Source organism: Tamandua tetradactyla, chromosome 19 (genome assembly GCF_023851605.1).
Source record: "Tamandua tetradactyla isolate mTamTet1 chromosome 19, mTamTet1.pri, whole genome shotgun sequence".
NCBI lineage: Eukaryota > Metazoa > Chordata > Mammalia > Pilosa > Myrmecophagidae > Tamandua > Tamandua tetradactyla.
In genome coordinates this window covers 73,630,040-73,648,080 of record NC_135345.1, presented here as the reverse complement: position 1 = coordinate 73,648,080, position 18,041 = coordinate 73,630,040, and the positions used below count along the sequence as shown (strand labels likewise).

At 58.2% G+C, this 18,041-nt stretch overlaps 1 protein-coding gene across 1 annotated transcript in view; it reads left to right on the top strand.

Annotated features, from left to right (window-relative positions):
- The window catches only part of LOC143663430 (uncharacterized), a 29,342-nt gene extending 12,437 nt beyond the window's left edge, over positions 1–16,905 (top strand). The window contains 9 exon segments of the mRNA XM_077137097.1: positions 896–954; positions 2,184–2,365; positions 3,053–3,116; positions 3,224–3,377; positions 6,413–6,703; positions 10,467–10,611; positions 12,668–12,761; positions 15,013–15,124; positions 16,492–16,905. Coding sequence (XP_076993212.1) covers positions 896–954; positions 2,184–2,365; positions 3,053–3,116; positions 3,224–3,377; positions 6,413–6,703; positions 10,467–10,611; positions 12,668–12,761; positions 15,013–15,124; positions 16,492–16,636 — 1,246 coding nt within the window. The 3' untranslated portion in view covers positions 16,637–16,905.
- The last annotated feature ends 1,136 nt before the right edge of the window (positions 16,906–18,041 follow it).

The following is an 18,041-nucleotide window of genomic DNA, read 5'->3' as shown; positions in this document are numbered from 1 at the left end:
TGATGGCTGTGGGGCCAGAGGCCTCAGCAGAGCTTGCGCATGCCCCATGCAGCCCCTGAGGGTGTTCTCGGGCACGTGGACACCCCGTGACATTGCCCCCGTTGTCGCTCCTGTTGCCGCCCCATGAGGCTGGCTGAGGCTCTCACTTCCCTGTCGTGTCCCCTGCCTGTCATCCCTAGTGGTCTCCTAGGGTCCCCGAGACTTGGTTCTTGATGCATGTGCCCCGACACAGTCCTGGCATAGGAGCTGGTGTTTGGCTGGGACACTCTGTGAGGAGGGAACATCTGTGGGGCCTCTCCCTTTGCTATCAGCTCCCAGCTCTGGTGTCAGCTCCTCAGCAGTGGACAGTATGGCAGCCGCCCAGTGCGGGGAGAGTGGGGAAAGGACATGAGAAAGGACTGTAGCAAAGGAAAGATGAGGTGGGTGAATTCAGTCTCAGGGACTCTGTGTGCCTGCTGTCCCCAAAGCCTCCCAGTCTTCTCTGCCTGGGCTGCTTCATCAGGGTGGGACTGAAACATGCAGAGGAGGCCTTTATTTCCCCTGTGAGTAGGCTCATGTTGCTCCTAGGACTTTTGGGCGTCTGCTGGGCACAGCTGGGCTCCTGGCTCTTTTCCAGCTGCTCCCTAGGCTCTCTCTGTCCCACTCTGCCCCACCCTGCCAGACCCCAGAGCCACCCAAGTATTTGGCCCTCATACTTCCTAGCAAGCCCCCTTCCTCCCCCTGAGCTTTGAGCTGCCATGGGACCCGTGCCCTTGAGCCCCCCAGTGTCCATCTCATGGGTCCTGGGGGATGGCACAATGCATGAAGCCTCCCATGGAAGGCTCTGAGTATGCATCTGGGTGCAAGCACCCCTGCTGTGGGCAGTGTGTGGCCTCTCACCTGCGTCCTCCCACAGGCCCTTTTTCCACCAGCTCACCTGTACCCAGCTGGCACATGTGCCGCAGTCCATTGGGGGTCAGCCATTTCACTTGGGATGAAGTGCCATTGCTAATTTAAATGGGACAGAGTTCGGAGGCCGTGGCATTCACCCATTTCAGTGCACACTTCACTGATTTTCAGGATGTTCACAAGGCCTAGTTTTGGTTCCAGACATTTTTAGCATCCCAGACCCAATAGCAGTAACTGCCCCTCTCCTCACCCACCCCAGCCTGAGCCCCAGCCCCCGGCACCCTTTCACATGCCTTCCATCTCTGTGGACATCCAGTTGGTGGCCTTGCTCCTGGTTCCTTTCACACAGCCTAACAGCTTCAGGGTCTATCCAGGCTGTAGCATGCCTCAGAGTGTCGTTTCTAGTTTGGGCTGAGTAATATTCCATGAGACATGTAATTTGTTTATCCGTTTGTCTGCAGGACATTTGGCTGTCTGAGTAATACTGCTACAAAGATTTGTGCTGCAAACGCTTTGTGTGGATGTAGGTTTTTAGCAGGACTGGGAGTGCCGGGTCATGTGGTAACTCTGTTCACTTTTTGAAGAACAATCACGCTGTCCTCCAGTGGCTGTGTGGGTTTACACTCCCCGTAGCAAAGCCTGGGGGTCCCGGCTTCCTCACACCCTCTCCATCACATGCTCCTGCCCTTCTTTTCCATCTTCGTTGTCGTATTGGGTGTGAGGTGGCATCCTCTTCTGAGTTTGGCTTGCGTTCCCTCGATGACCATGGTGTGCCAATCTTTTCATGGGTGTCTTGCATGTTTATCTATCTTCTTTAGAGAAATGTCTATTCAAGTCCTTTGCCCATTTTTGTTATATATTTTTATCACGTAGGCAGGCACCAGGAACCGAACCCAGGTCTCCAGCTTGGCAGGAGAGAACTCTTTCACTGAGCCACCGTCGCCCACCCCCTTTGCCCATGTTTTAGTTGCTTAATTGTGTTTTATTGTTGAGTTCTATATATATTCTTGATACTAGGACTTTAACTGATATAGGATTTACAAATACAGTCTTCCATTCTCTCTTTCATTTTCTTTATTGTATCCTTTGAAGCACGAAAGATTTTAATTTTGATGAAACCCCATTATCTACTTTTTCTTTGCTTGCTCATCCTTTAGGTGTCAAGAGACCACTGCCTAATGCAGGGTCATAAAGATTTTCCCCACATTTCTTCTAAGAGGCGAGGTCTCTGTTCCTGGGCAGCAGGTGGATGGGCTCCCTGGAGGCCTGCTTCCTCTCCCCTCCTTACTCTCCAGGGCCCCAGAGGCCACCATGGGGTCGCACCCCATGGGTGTGGGCCCCGCCTTGGCATGTGGGTGGAAGCACCATAGGGAATTCAGGGCATGGGCATCTGGTGAAGAGGACGCAGGTGGAGGAGAGGCGGTGTGAGGGTGCGGTGGGGGCCACCATGGCATCGGCAGAACTGGGGTGCCTGGAGGTGAGGATGGGGCCGCATCCAGAGGCAGTCAGGGCACAGGGCTGGGTGAGGAGTGTCCGGCCAGCCCTCTCAGGCCGTCATGTCCTGGAGCTGAGGCAGGTATGGCTCAGGGGAGGCTGTGCAGGTGGGACGACAGCAAGGCTGTGGACAAGTGCAGGGCACACCTTCAACAGCCAGGGCCACGGCTGAGACAGTGCACCCACGGGTACGTGGAGGGACCCTCTGGCTGGCCGGGCCAGGCATCTCAAAGGGTCGAGTGCGGAGGCTGAGTTGGCTACAGAGGGGTGACTTTCTGCTGCACAGCAGTGCTGAAGCCCAGGAGCCAGTAGTGGGGGAGGACGGGGGCCAGTGTGAGGGTCCTGGGGACTCTGGCCATGAGGAGTGAGGGGAAGGAGGAGGCCAGTGGGGGTCTTCTGGGCCTGGTGGGCCAGCGGGGGTCCTCAGGTTGTGTGACCAGAGCCCGCGAGGCAGTGCAGCTCTCTCGGCTCCCTGCTTTCTGTCATTTTGGGCAAGGGCAGGTGCCATGTCCGGAGCAGCTTTAGCTGAGTGCACTGGCTCTGAGGCCCCGGTGGCACCTGAGGAGTGGCCTGGCCTCGTACAGAGTCCTGGAGAGGGCACAGCTGGCGACCTCCCCTGGAGGAGTGTCAGGGAAGACTCCGGAATGCTTACCTTGCTCCTCCTACCCAGTTCTCGTCCAGCGAGGGGCTCTCTTCCACGGGACAGCCCCTGCGGGCAGCTGTGGGAGCAGGCAGTGACACCCCACCCAGCAGGCCCCGGTGAAATGGGCTGCGTTCCCAAAGCCCTTTCACTTTCACCGCTGGCCCCTCCACATCTTGCTGTCTTTCCCCACTGGCTCAGCACTGCTGGTGGTGCTTGTGGTCGTGGAGTTCGGCGTCCTGGGAAATACCTGCAGAGCCAGGCACTTCTGCTTCCTGCCAACCTCACCCTGGAAGCCTCACATCACAGCACCCCATCCTGAGAACCTCCTGCTGGTGCAGCCGACTGGCTGTGGGTGAGCCTGGGCACAGGCTGTGGGTGTTTCTGGGATTCAGTTGCCCCTTCTGGAGGATGAGCCTGTCTGGAGATGAAGGAGTGATTGCGGTGAGAAGTGGCAGGAGCTCGCCGGGAAGAGTAGTGGCAGCGCTCAGTCCCCTCTCTCCTGTTCCTTTGTCTGGCTCAACGTTTAGGGGTCCAGAAGGCAGCCTGAAAAGGGATGAGCCCTAGGGCTTTTTAGCAGAGAGGGAGCCACCCCCCAGGAGACCCCCGTGCTGCTCTGTGACACTGGGAGGCTCTTGCTTTGACCTCTGAATGGGGGACAGGGCTCCCACTCCCTGGCAGTTTTTCTGGGTGCAGGGTGGGAGCTCACAAGACCTCCTATTGAGGGGAGCCCATTTTGTCTCTAGGTGAGAATCGTAAGATCAGAGAAGTTAAGTCCTTTCCTGAGGCCACGTTGCAGGATGGCATGCAACAGGTGGCACTGGAAGCCTCCTTGTCCCCCCACCCTTGGGAAGGGTCCCCCAGGCCTCACTCCCTGTGGCACAGAACCATAATCCAGCACCTCTGTTCATGTGGACCCCACCTCTCCTTTCCCTGGGCCTCAGTCCTGAGTACCTATACCCTGTGTTTTGTCCACCCTAGATTCACAGGGGACATTGGACCCACATGCTGCTTCCCAGAGCCCCGGCAGAGCCACCTGGGCACCCCCCCCCGAGTCCCCAGGGATACAACTGGGCAGTGACCAGGGCTTCCCAGCAGAGCCACCTATGCTGTGACTTCTTTGAGCTTTGAGGCTCTAGTCTCAGGTGAGCAAGACTCCTGCCCCCAGCCCCCTCCTTGTGGGCAGTGGGACCTTGCCTGGCTTCTCCAGGGCTGCCTCTTCCTCAGGCCAGGTGGAGGCCTTTAGCTCTGACCTTCAGTGGCTGTGCTATCCCTGGTCTGTGTCTCCGGTTTGGCCCCCACCTCAGCCCTGGGGAACCTCCATCCCTCTTCCCCCCCCATCCGGTTGGTTCTTACGTCTCTCTCCCAAGTGTTTGCATCACAGAGATTTGGGGGCTGGTGATATCAGCAGGTCTGACCCAGCTATCCCGTTTCAGGTAGAGAAATGAAGGCCCAGAGAAAAGGCAGGGGGCCTTGGTGTCTGTGAGTCTGTGGTGGAGCAGAGAGCGTCTATGCCTGGGGCTGGCCGCTGTCCACTTGGTGATGGGGTGACCATCCCCCAGGGCCTCACTCGGTGCCCCATGAGCAGACACTCAGCCTGAGCTTTCCACAACACTGGTGGAGGGCTCTCCTGTGGGGGACATCATTACCTCCTTCACCTACCTTTGTTTATTCAGGAATTTTGGGGCCCAGAAACCAGCAGGAAAGAAGGGTGGACATGGCCCTGCCACACAGGGCCCACCTTTCCTCAGAGAAACATGTGGTGGCCTCAGATGGTGCCATGGGAACTGTCCCCCATATTGTGGGTAGAGACCTCAAATGAGGAGAGGGAGGCTGTCCCTATAGGGCCTCAGGGCTGGGACATCGGGATGGACAATGTCGGCAGCCTGGGTTCCAGGACCGGTGGGGGGAGGCCTAGTCCAGACTTGGTGACCTCCAGGCTGGATGACCCTGGGCATGGCAGGGTGGTAGACACCCAGCTGCCTCATGCAGCCTCTCACGTGGCCCTCACCTTTCAGGGTACCCTGCCCATTAGACCAGAAATGAGGGAGGTCTCTAATTATAGCCCCATCTGAGATCTGGGAGGTGGGACCCAGCCATCTGGAACCCCAACTGGTGTCACCTGCCGTGGAGTACCAGCATGGGGTGAACTCTGGGCTGTGCAGGGAAAGCCCTGGACCTCAGGCCACACAGCTGCCCAGTGGGGACCTTGTGCAGGTCAGTTTCTGAACCAGGCTGCCTCGTTGGTCACATGGGGTGAACACTGAGATGCCCCAGGAACTCGGCACAAACTTGGCTCCTATGATTACTCAGGGTTCTAGTGGATGCCTCAGAAGTTTGGTTAAGAGTGAGTGTGCAAATGCATAGTGGGCATTTCAGTGTGGAGGACATTCCAAGAGGGCTTCCTGACAGAGGTGACATTCTGTCCACCCTTTGTACTTGGGGCCCAGGTACTGCTCTGCCCACATGTCCCAGGCCTGTCCTGACCACCTCTCCCTGCGGCCTCAGCTCCCCTTTCCATACGCCTCAGCCCCATTCTGTCCCCTACAGCCCAGTACCTAGTTTGCCATTATCACCTTCCCGCTTAGGCTCATAGCAGGTCCTTCCTGCAGGCCCGGCAGTGTTTAGACTAAGCTCTGCTTATGGAAGCTTTTCAAGGGAGACATGTCTTCCTGTGTGACACCGCCATGGTCTCTGATGGGAGGGACTCTCGTGTCCGGTTCTCTGTGACCATCTCAGTCCCTTCTCGCTCAAGACCCCAGGGTTGTGGTCGTGGGCCCTGCCCTGCCCTGCCCCTGGGGTCACTGAAGCTTTTTGTCTGTGGGTAGGCTCTTCTGGCTAGAACATTCTAGAAGTCCTGAGACAGCGTTTCTGGTGTTTCAATCTGCTCCCAGCCTGCGCTTTCCCCTCCATGTCTGTTAAAAACAAAGAACATTCGTGGGCCCAGCAGTCCACACGGCCCCCACTCCTGCATGCCGCATGACCCTCTGTCCCCCCGGTGTCGTGGCTCCCTTCTCTGAGAGCGCTGGGGCTGTGTTTGAGTCTCCTTGCTCCTGTAATAGGTGGCTGCAAACTGGGTGACAGCCCTGTGGAGTTTCTCCTTACCATTCTGGAGGTAAGAAGCCTGAAGTGGGTCTCTCTGGGTTCAGCTGTCTGCAGGGCTGGGTGCCCCTGGAGCCCCAGCTGCCCACTTCCAGCCTCAGGCAGCTCTGGCCACATCCCTTGGCCCATGGCCCCTCCTCCCTCTGCAACCTGCAGCCCAGTGCTCTCTCCTCACTGTCTGCCTACTCCTCACGTCCCTCTGTGACTCTCACCTGTTGCCTCCCTCTAACAAAGACCCTTGGGGTGACAGTGGGCCCCCCCCAGTGATCCAGAGTAGCCTCGTCTCAGGGTCCTTCCCTTGGTCGCATCTGCCAAGGCCCTTTTGTGGAGTGGAGGAACGGCCAGGCTCCAGGGTTGGGACCTAGGCCATGACGGGGTATATACATCCGGGCTGTGCTCCCTGCAAGCCTGTTGGCAGGGCCCTGATACCCAGCCTCTCTCCCCACCACAGCCCAACGACCCAGTCACCAACATTTGCCAAGTGGCGGACAAGCAGCTCTTCACGCTGGTGGAGTGGGCCAAGCAGATCCCACACTTCTCTGAGCTGCCCCTGAATGACCAGGTCATCCTGTTGTGGGCAGGTGAGTGGACATGCCCAGGGGGCTGGGGTAGGGGCTCTGGGAAGGAGAGGGACTGGGGGTGCCCTACATGGATGGAGTGATGCTGGAGTGCCCCTTCCTTGTGCTCCCTGGGGCTGTCAGGGACAGCCTGTATCTCTGGGCCTCGGCTTCCCTCTCCTCCCTCATGAGGAGGTGGCTTCAGGACTGACTTCCGGAGAGGTCAGGGTTTGGCCAGACACCAGGGTCTGTGGATGTGAGGGGCCCTCAGGGAGGGGTTGCATTGGCTGAAGCTACTCAGCCAGCCCAGAGCCCAACCTTGCACCCAGTGAGGGTTTCAGCTCCTCTTCTAGGCAGGGCTCACGGCGTGGGTAGTGGGTGTACAGAATGTGTGCAGAGTGCAGTGATGGAGACGCCGGCCAGGGCCATGGGGAGCCAGTCTCTCCCACTGTGGAGTCCAGATCCCTGTTCTCACCCATTCTCTGCTGAGCAAACAGGTGGGCCGTGGGTCTGGGGCCTTAGCGCAGGTTCCCATCTGGTGAGGGCTGCTGGAGTCCCACCACAGTCCCAGGGAATGGAGTCTCCTGCCCAGCAGGCTGGCTTCTCCATGCTTGCCCTGAGCAGCAGACCTCATAGGGTCTCTGCTGCCACTCCACAGGTTCAACACTGGCCTGAGCAATCTTAACCAGATACAGGAGAATTGGCCTCGTGGGAATGGGCCTTCCCGTGCCTGCCAGGCACCGGAGTGGGTGTCTGTTCCCCCTTCTCTGGGAATCCAACATGTGACCCCTATGCCCTTTGGGCACTGACTTCTTATAGAACTGGCCCAGAGGTATCTGCCCAGAGGTACAGGTGCACCCGCCCCCCTGCCCTTGCCACCCCTCAGGACCTGTGCAACCCTGGCCTTGGGAAGGCCCCTGCAGCAAGGTAGGGGCACCTCCTGGGAGAGGAGGGGGCTCTTCCTTGCACCAGACAGAGCCTACTGGGAATACTAGTCACTCATCCAGCATCTTCCACTGTGACTCCCCACCTGTGACTGGCAGGCAGGACGCCTGGGCAGACCAGAGGCCTGGGGCTGAGTGGTCCTGGTGGCTATGCCCGCCGCTTCTGATGTGACATCTTGCCCATGGCTGGGGCATTAGGACCTGGCTTCCAGCTCAGATGCTGACCCACAAAGGTGCCAGTGGGAGGGGAGGATGCTGAGAGACACCAGCCACCTCCATGGCCAGTGTGCCTAGGGCTGCTCCAGACATGATGTCAGCCAATTCCAGCCTGCTGTGCGGCACTTGCTCCCTCTCTCGTGGAGCGTACATGCATCCTGCCCACAGAGCAGGTGTCCTTCCTAGCCTGGGGACTGGGAGGGCCTATACTGGCAGAGTGGCTTGGTGCCCAGCCTCGAGGCCCCGGCTCTGCTGATGCCCAGCCCTAGGGGCTCTGCTCACCCTTAAGCACCCTCCTGTTTTCTGATCCTCTGTGTCAGGGGCCAGTGGCCCTAATACAGCAGCCCCCAGACAAGTTGTGGTTTTCAGCCTGGTGTCCAATTCCCTTGTGTCAGCTGTTGTAGGGCCAGGTGCCCTTCTTGGGCATGGGTTCACCCACTTGTCCAACAGGCATTTAGAAATAAATTGCCTCTAAGTTTGCTGCAAAAGGGGCTCCTCTTTTTTGTTTTCCTCTACCTCATTCCTGAGGAGGATTTGGCTTATCTTGCAAGATATCAGCACGAGGTAAGGAAGGAGCTGGCATGTAGGCCTGGGGGTCAGAGGGATGCACCAGCTGGGTGCAGCAGTGTGCTTGTCCTGCCTGTGTCCCAGCACCCTCCTGGTCTGTGTGTCCTGGGCCTTGGCCGAGGAAGGCTCTGCACTCAGCAGCCACCTCCTGCCCTGCCATGCTCCTGGCCTGTGCCAGATACCATCCCAAAGTATCTCAAGGCAGTGGGAGAGGTGGCCACACAGAAGAATAGCTGCTGCCAGCAGCCAGGCCAGGTCCAGAGAGGCTGGTCTGGGGGTGGGAGATGCTGCAGCAGGTTCCAGTGGCAGGGTGAGAACATGTGGGACCAGTTCTGCCCCTTGCAAAGCCCTGTCCCCAGCCTCCTGGGCTGCTTGGTTCCTGCCCTTGGGCAGCAGTATGTTCATCCCCCGGACCTAGTCGGGAGAAGGGAGGGAGGAGGGGCCCTCCATAGGAGAGCATTCATTAATTAGGACAGAAAAGCCAACGTCCCAGGACCACATGAAATAGTCCCCATATGGGGTTATAGGGAGGGACCAGGGGTGGGGGGTGGGGATAGAGCCCTAGGTTCTAGTCCTAGCTCACTGTGTGATATTAGACAAATCCGTTTCCTTCCCTGGGACTCAGTTTCTTCATATGTCAAGTGGAGGTGGGGGTCATCTAGATCAGTGTTACCCAAAATGTGACACTCCAGACCTTTTTTGGTTCTGATAGCAGGATCCTAGGTCGAAAAGACTTGGGCAATGCTTGGTTGGACAAAGAAAGATGTTTTCTCTGTGGGACTTGTCAGAGCTCTTGGAATGACAACATGCATTTTGATGGTACAGAATGGTGGGCAGGAGGCCAGGCTCTGTAGAAAGGGGTTGGGGAGTGCCAGGTGCTGGCTGTTCTCTGCGTCCTCCATCAGTCATCCCTTAGAATGTTCCACATCCCTGGGAGCATGGCTTTGCCTTCATGCCATTCACGCTGTGATCTCAGTGGGCCCAGAAGCTGTATGGAGCCTTCCTCACCAGCACACCTGAGCCAACATGCTGCAAGCCTGCAGGCCAGGGAGTCACATACCTGGGGGGCAGGGGTCAGCACACCTGTGAGGGGTGAATGAGGTTGCCATCTGACAGTGTAGCCAAGGTGCTGAGAGCATGGGCACAGGTGGTTCCTGCAGTTGCTATTCTCCAGGACGAGTCATCTCGCCAGTTTCTGGGAGCTGTGGACATCCTCGTGGACCGAGGTTTCTCACAGTTATGTTTCCATATGCTTTTCATAGCCTTCTGACATCCGTTTGGTCTGTGTGTATTAGAACTTCTTATAATACAGTGTCTCGTTGGCCATGTGGCTCTGACATGCCTTGTCTGGGTTTAATAACTTACCTTCCGCTTATCACACATTGGTGTCCAAGAGTTAGCTGTCAGAACTAGCCTGCATGCAGCTGTTCCAGGGCTGTCTGAGAGAGAATCCATGCAAACTGCCACACACATGCTCTGTGGCATGAGCTTTCCATGCACATGGAAAAGGAACTTCTGTGAGCACATGCATCTGGAATCTTCTGGGCTAAGCAAACACTTATAGTGGGAGCTCATTGCGGGACTTCTCATGACCTTTGCTGTGCTCCTGAGAATAGTGAAAGGAGAAGGCAGGAAGGCATTTCCCAAACTCAGGTGCTGGGGAACCTGTTTTCCAGTGAAGCACGCCATGGGGCTCGGGTTCCACGGAGCCCTGCTGGTGAGGACGTCCCCATGCATCTTCTGGGCCCACTGAGATCACAGTGTGAATGGCATGAAGGCAAAGTTGTGTTCCCAGGGATGTGGAACATTCTGAAGGATGACTGATCGAAGATGCAGAGAACAGCCAGCACCTGGCACTCCCCAACCCCTTTCTACAAAGCCTGGCCCTCTGCCCACCATTGTGCACCATCAAAGTGCATGTTGTCATTCTAAGATGCCAGCCCTGCATTGGCAGAGGTGGCTCCTGGACAACATGTGCTGCCTTTGGGGGATTGAGGAGGGGTTGGGGATAAGGCAGTGCTTGAGGACAGGGGAGTGACCTTGTGCCTTTCTCTCCCTGGGCTGGAATCAGCTGCTCATCGCCTCCTTCTCCCACTGGTCTATAGCCATGAAGGACGGTATCCTGCGAGCCACCAGCCTGCACGTCCACTGGAACAGCGCCCACAGCGCAGGGGTGGGTGCCATCTTTGACAGGTGCGAGCAGATGCTCTTGGTTCCCCCCACCGGTCCATGTCAGGCCACCCCCAGCCCCTTCGTGCCAGGCTCACTGCTTTCTGCATGTGAAGGTCATAATCTTCCTCCTGGAGAATGTGGGACACTCAGAAAAAGGCCAGGAAGACAGCTAGCGCCCCTTCTAAGCCCACACCAGGGCCCAGTGGTTACCGCAATTGCTGTCAGGGTTTACTGGCTTTCAGTCTGTTTATTAACCCTGGAAGTGTAGACTTTTCCCTAGAAACAGGTAACTTACTCTGCAGATACTGTTTTGTAAGAACATGTAGACTCACCATAGATGCTTCCAAGCTGTGCCTGGCACGCATCGAGCCGGGGCATGGTGGAACAAGCTGCCTACTTAAACTGACCCCCGAGACCCAGCGCATGGGCATGTTGAGAGCCCTGTGCTGATGTCTTCAGGTGGGCCTTGGACTCCTCATCCCCCACCTCCGCTGTGTCAGCATTCATATGGAAGGGGCAACATGGGGTAGAGGGTAGACATATGTCCTAGAGCCGGCCACCTCTCTGCCTCCATTTGAGTTGCTCTCAAACACCAATCCCATTCACGGTGCTGCAGGGTGAGGAGGAAACAGCTGCCCCAACCCCATCCCTGTCCAGGCCCGGGCTTTTTGGAGACCTGGATGTCAGCTCCAGCTGGATGGAGAGCCTGGGAGAGGGGTCTGCAGCATTGGGGGCTATAAATGGAAAAGGGCAGGAAGAGGGATGGGGAGACAGGAGGACTCCCAGGCCAGCCTCCCAGTGGGAGAGCTTGGAAGCTTCAGGTGGTGGCTGATGGTGAGTAAAGACCACCCACCTTCACTTCACCACAGGGGAAAGATTGCTGCCCCACAGGACGGTTCAGGTGGGGCTGACTGGCAGGCCCCTGGGAGCTCCTGGATGTAGTCCTGGAACTTGATCTCTGGGGACATCAGCCTGTGCCAAGTGCGAAAAGTATCTTGTGGTCACGTGGTGGAAAAGTGCTGGTTTACACGAGGCAGTATCTGTGCTGCAGGACTTCACAGAGCCTTTAACAGGGTATTGTATAGAGCGAGCCCCAAAGGAGGCTGCTGGTGACAGTGCTTTCTGCCATGGGGATCTCCTCTTATGGGGCACATATCCTCGCTGATCCCACTTTGGGGAATACAGCTTCAGCCATGTACTCAGCTGATGCATCCTCACCCAGCTCATAGAGAGGAGAGGATGACAGGGGCACCAGGTCTAATATTCTCTGCCCTTCTCCTGAAGGGACTGAGGCCTTGGCCTTGGGACTTGGGCTCTCCCTGCCCATCTGTCACATGCCTAAATTTCAGACACCTGAGGTCTGATTTCTTCCCTGGAGAACGTGGGCATCTGAGCTCCTGCCCTCACAGGTCTACTCTTCCGTGTTTTCCAGATAGACCATATCCCTGCCCAACCCATAGTCCTCCACCCTGAGGTACTGTGGCTCACCTCCCAGGTCCCTCTTGGCCTTCCACCTGAAGTATTTTCTGGGGTCTGGTGGCAGATTGCTTGGATTGGAGAGGGGCCTAGCCTCAGAAGCTTCCAGAGGGGCCAGTAAGATTCAGTACTCAGCTGCCACCTCTCAGGCACCCTAGAGAGGAGTCCCCACCTCTCCGATGAGGCTAGGTAGGGTTAGGCCACCCTGGAAATCTGTGGCTTGGAACAGAAATGGAGATATCCCATGTCTTCCGGCTCATGCTCTAGGGAGGCCGTGACTGGGCAGGTGTGGCCCGGGCTGAGAGTCCCCACAGGCTGAGAGGCCCAGCCTGCAGCTGAACGGGAGAGGGCACAAGGATGCTGCCCCACACCTGCCCCTCTGCTCTGCTCTCATGAGGCCCTGCCCAGTGCCAAGGCTCCTGCTCATAGAGACCTGCAGGGAGGAAGGAGGTGGGCCATGCCTAGAGCCAGACCAGGGTGGAGGGGTGTGTGCTCCAAGGTTTCTTCTTTGCCCTTCTCTGCAGCCCCCTGGGCCAGATCTGGCTGCCCAAGCCCCCTGAGTCCTGGGGCCCCCAAGGCATGAGCTGACAGGTGCTGGCCTTCTCCCCCACAGGGTACTGATGGAGCTTGTGTCCAAGATGTAGGACATGCAGATGGACAAGACAGAGCTGGGCTGCCTGAGTGCCATCATGCTCTTCAACCCTAGTATGCCACCCCTTCAGCCTCCGGGGCCCCCGAGATTCAGTCACCACAAACCTGGGGCTCTGGGGGCTCAAGAGACCCTGGATTCTCCTGCCAGCCCCACCACTGACTATCTTCCCGTTCTGAGCCTCAGTGCCCCCCTTGAAACCAGGAAGGGCAGTCACGCCTTCTGCATGTGCCTTCATGAAGAGCGGATGAGGTTGTTTGTGCCAATGTCAGGCCAGTCTCTGCATGCAGCAGGTGTAGTGACCAGCAGTCCTCAGTAGCCTCAAGCTCCTACCCTTTGCACCAGAATTCTCAGCTCAGGAGAGCAGGATTTATTCCAGAACATTCTTGGACCCAGTAGCCTTCCCTGAACGGTGGTCACCTGTCTCATGCCAGGCTTTGGCAGAGCATATCCTTCTTAGGGCCCTGGTATCCTGGATGTTGCTGGGATGTGGGGCCTGGGCATGGTCCTGGGAGGGAAGGCCAGATCTGTAGAGGTCCCCTACTGGAACGTCTGCTGGTCCTGACCTTGCAGCTTAATGGGAAATGCACCTGAAAGCTGCCACCTGTGTGCCATCGACTTCTGGCCTGGCCAGGGCCATGTGGGATGCTTCCTCCAGGAAATTTGAGAAGGGGCCTGGTGGAATGGGTACTGGGGAGGTGGAGGTGGGTTGGTGGGGCAGCCCATTCCGGCTTTTGAAAGCCTTGCTAAGTTTGGGCTTCATCTTGAGGGTTTGGGGAGCCCCTCAAGATTTTGGTGGGGAGAGAGTCAACCATGTTTTTGTGACTGAAGACTCACCACAGCTGGAGGAGACACAGAACAGGGGCTGCTGTGAACATCCGGGTTACTGCAGGAAACTGGGCTTGGCAAGGACTGGGCACTGTCAGGGCTTGAGGCACTGGGACCCCTGCCCTCCTGTCACCTCCCACTCTAGGACCTGGCTGAGTGGCGGTGGGGAGAGCCCATTTCTAAGCATGTGCCAGCACACAGTTGTGTGCACATCCATGACTGAGCCAGCGAGGGAGGCTGTCACACTCTCAACCAGCTCTGGTGGGATCCCCACTCAAGTGCCCCAGTGGACTGCCTGCCCATGCTGGCTCGCTAATGTGGGGTGCTGTGGGACGGAGGGGGAACCTAGCCCAAGCCAAGGGTGGCCCAAGTCTGGAGCAGGCAGGACCCATGGTGGGGCTGTGTTGTGGGCGAAGCCCTGTGGGCTCTGTCCCCCACAGAGGGCCTGGCAGTGCAGAGACTGTTGGGAGATGCCTGGGTGGTGGAAAGACTGTGGAGGAGCCTAGTGGGGGTGGCAGAGCCCTCAGGGGTTTGGAGAGGGGGCAGAGCCCATTGGGGAGCCTGGTGCCTTCCCAAGTGCAGACTCCAGGCCTCTGTGACATTCACTCTGGGCCTTGGTGCTCCTGTTGGGAAGCCAGCCCACTGAGATGGGCCATGGGAGCCCCATCCTGGGCCTCAGAGGGAGCAAGTAGCAAGCCTGTCCCCTTCAGAGGCCCAAGAGCTGCAGCATCTTCTGCAAGTGGCAAGAGGAGAGGGTGGGCTCCAGCCCCTGCCCCAGCTCTGGGATGGACTACATTTGGCCGGGGCCAGACCCAGTGCTGGGTGGGCCTAGGGCAGGAGCTGGGGAGCCCAAGAGGAACTTCTACAATGCAGACCCCCAGGATGGAGGCTGCAGATGAAGAGCCGGCTCAAGAGCTCTGGGCACAGGTCAGGAGGGCAACTTGGCAGGTGCAGGGAGTGGCGTCGTGGGCCAGGGGCTCAGCATCAACTGGTGTGAGGGGCTCTGGCCACTTCAGAAAGCCCTGTGACTTCAACCACAATGGCACCAGAAATGGTCCCTTGCTCCTTGGTCCTTCTCGGGCCCTGGTGGCTTTGGTGGCCTCAGGCTGTGTGCCTGCAGGCTGCCCCTCCAGACCCTCCAGGGTCATGGGCTCAGCCAGTGTGTTTCCAGGGTCTTGTAGCCCACTGCACAGATCGGGGTGTTTCTAGGGAGGGAGCTTACAGGTGTCTTCAGCAAAGGCCACCGTCAGCAGGAGTCTCTTTCAGTTGCCATGGCAACCAGGGCAGGAGAGAAACCAGGTTCATGACACTCAACCTATGGGGAAACTGAGTCTTGAGGGTCAGGGCCAGGGCCCAGAGAAGTTCACTGTGGGCACCCCCTTGTTCCCCAGACATGCTGCCTCTGGGAGTGGGTGGGATGATGTGTCTGGCATGTCCCAGTTCTGGGGCAAGGGGTTCTGACTGTCTTCTCTCTCGCAGACTCCAAGGGGCTGTCCAACCCGGCAGAGGTGGAGGCACTGCGGGAGAAGGTCTACATGTCCCTGGAGGCCTACTGCAAACACAAGTACCCAGAGCAGTCTGGGAGTCCTGGGTTCCCAGTCGGCACGCAGGAGAAGGGTGGGGAACGCAGAGGATTAGTGGCAAATACTGTCAGTTGTCTTAATTCCACTCCCTCCTCAAGAGGGTACCTCCTGGCCCAGGCAGAGGGGAGTGGACCAGATGGGGCACCCCTCTACACCCCCGGGGCTCCCTGGGCCCGCCCTGCAGACTGGCACCCACAGGGTTAACTGGGCCCGCTCCCTTCTCAGCCCTCATTTGGTTGGCCTGTTTTTCCTGGCCCTCGGCTTATCTCACCAGCTCAGCAAAAACCACCACGAGCTCCCTGGCCCGGCTCCAGCTGTGAGGCTGCCTTCTAGCCTTCAAGTGCAGGTTGTCCCACAGCCAGCCACGGGCTTTTCCCCTGAAACGAGGCATTGTTGGAGATTAACGGGGCCGCGTGGAGCGCCGGTGCGGCCTGGAACCATCCTCAGCCTCTGTCACCCTGAGCCTGGAGTGGCTGACTTTGACAATTGTCCTCCAAGACACATGCCCCCTTCCCCCTCCCCAACTATGACTCCTGCCCAGTCCCCTCCTCAGGAAACTCTCCAGGGGCGGGGCCAGGCCCACTCACCCTCCCACCCCCAGGCATCTGCCAGCCTCCCTGCCCGCACCTCTGGCCCCAGCTCAGCAGAGCCCTTTTTGGGGAAGGGGCCCCAGGCAGAGGACCAAGGGGAGAGCCTCTCCTGAGCATCCCGGCTATACCCACAGAGCTGTGGGAGGGGCTTGCTGCAGCAGAGACCTGCTACCCATCCACAGTGGAGGCCCAGCACCCCCACGACTCCCTGCCACCACCAGGTCCAGCATGTCACCTGTGATGCTGCCCTCTCATCTCTATCCCCACCCCCTATGCCAGCACTGGCCCCACTGCCTCTTTCTAGGACAGCTCCACAGCCTTTAATCTCCCCATGGCAGTCAGGGTCATTGCTGATAACTTGTACATCCATTCACATGCTCTCTCCACCACTTAAAATCCTTCTGTGGCTCCCCACTGCCCTTGGTGAAAGCCTTGTCTTTTAACCTTCCCCAGAGTCGTACACAGCCCACCCCAGCCACTGGCTCTTTCCCCATCTCTGCTGCTTTTTGGGTCTGGGTGCTGAACCTGGTGGATGGCAGGGTTCTGGGGGTGCTGGAGACCTGGGCCCCCACTGCAGATGGGTAGCAGGTCTGTACCAGAGCAACCCGGAAGTCTCCTGCCTCTCAGCCCCAGCCTCCTGTGTTTCCTGTGCTCACGGTGCCCCCTCCTCTTCTCAAAAGACAGCCTGGCCCCGACGCTGTCCGCATCTGTGAGCTGCTGCAGCACTTCCTGCAGTGGGCTGGAGGTGGTGGCCCCTGCAGCTCAACCACCATGCCTTCCCACAGGTTCGCCAAGCTGCTTCTGTGCCTGCCAGCCCTGTGCTCCATCAGCCTCAAGTGCCTGGAGCACCTCTTCTTCAAGCTCATAGGGGACATGCCCATCGACACCTTCCTCGTGGAGATGCTGGAGGCCCTGCACCAAATGACTTAGGCTTGCCCTGTGCCCGCTGCCACCCCTCGGCCCACCCTCCCCGTCCCTCCTCTGCCTGGCCTCTTCAGACCTTGAGGCTCAGTCTGGCGCTGCTCTGTCTGAGTGGCGCTTGTCATTTGGTTTTGGGCAAGGGCAGTGGGTTTCCCAGGCAACAGTGAGAGCTGTGAGAACTGGGGTCAAACCTAGCTGGGTCATGAGTGTCTGGGCATCCTGGGCCCTGGAGCCCCAGGTGGTGGCAGGGCGGGCTCGTTTGGGTTGCTCTTTGCTATTGCTGGTTTTGGAAATATCCCTGTGTGGACCTCCCATGGGGAGCGGCCACCTCCACCTCCTCAGTATGGGGCCTGCTGGCCCACCAGGGAGCAGCAGGTCATGGGCAGGCTGGTGCTTCACTGCAGAAGACCCCCAGCCCCTGGGAAAACCAGAGGGAAGTATGGGACTAGCATGCTTCCCTTGGTCCAGAGAGATGACTGCGTGGTCTTTCTTCCAAAGATAACTGGCAGTCTAGCCCCGAGCCCGTGAGAACACAAGCTGACCTTGGGGTGGGGGGCTGCTGAGGCGTGCCCACCCACCCCTCCTCTGCACAGTCATGGTTTTAGCTTCCACCCATGGTCACATTCAACTGCAACCTCCTGCCATCTAGCCACCCCTGAATCCTCTTTGAGTCTGCTAGGTGGGCCCAGGTGAGCCCCTGTTTCCTTGAGGGCCATCCCAGTCTCAGGCAGGGCCAGGTGTCACTCTCCAGTGGCCTTCCTGGTCGGGCATGGACCGTCTTGAGGCAGATCGCTGATGTCTGAATGCCCACAGCACACACTGGTCTCCTTTTTGGCATCCCTAGGGCTCACAGGATGGGAAGGAGCAGGATTGCTGGTGGGTTTCCCCCAGGGGTCTTCAAGCAACAAGAACGTTTGGGGGAAGGGAAGGCGGCAGGTACCAGAGGCTTGTGGGAGCACAGGTCCCAGGGGGTGGGGGCACTGCACCCCTGCTCACCACCTTCCAAGGAAGAGCTCAGCAGGCCATGTCCTTGAGCACTGCTTGGTCACTGCAGCCACGGGGCTCCACTGGGGCACTCCTCTCAGGCCCCCTTCCCTGTCTGCATCCCAGCACCTTTACATCACAGGCCAGCAGTCCCCAAGCCATTGTTTTGTTGTGGGCAGTTTTATCCACTCTGAGCTGTGCCTGGGTGCCCCTGGGTCTCTGTTCCAGTTGAGGACTTAGCTCGGGCTACCCTCTGCCCAGTTACCATGGGCCGAGCTTCCTGCCAGCCCTGAATCCCTCTGACATCTCAAGCCCAGCCCAGGTGGGGTGCTCTGCCTCCTGGGGGGCTCTTAGGTTGAGCTGACCTCTTTGGCACTGTCACCCCCACATTCATGTTTTGGATCCTGTGTCCCTAGCATGTACCACCAGT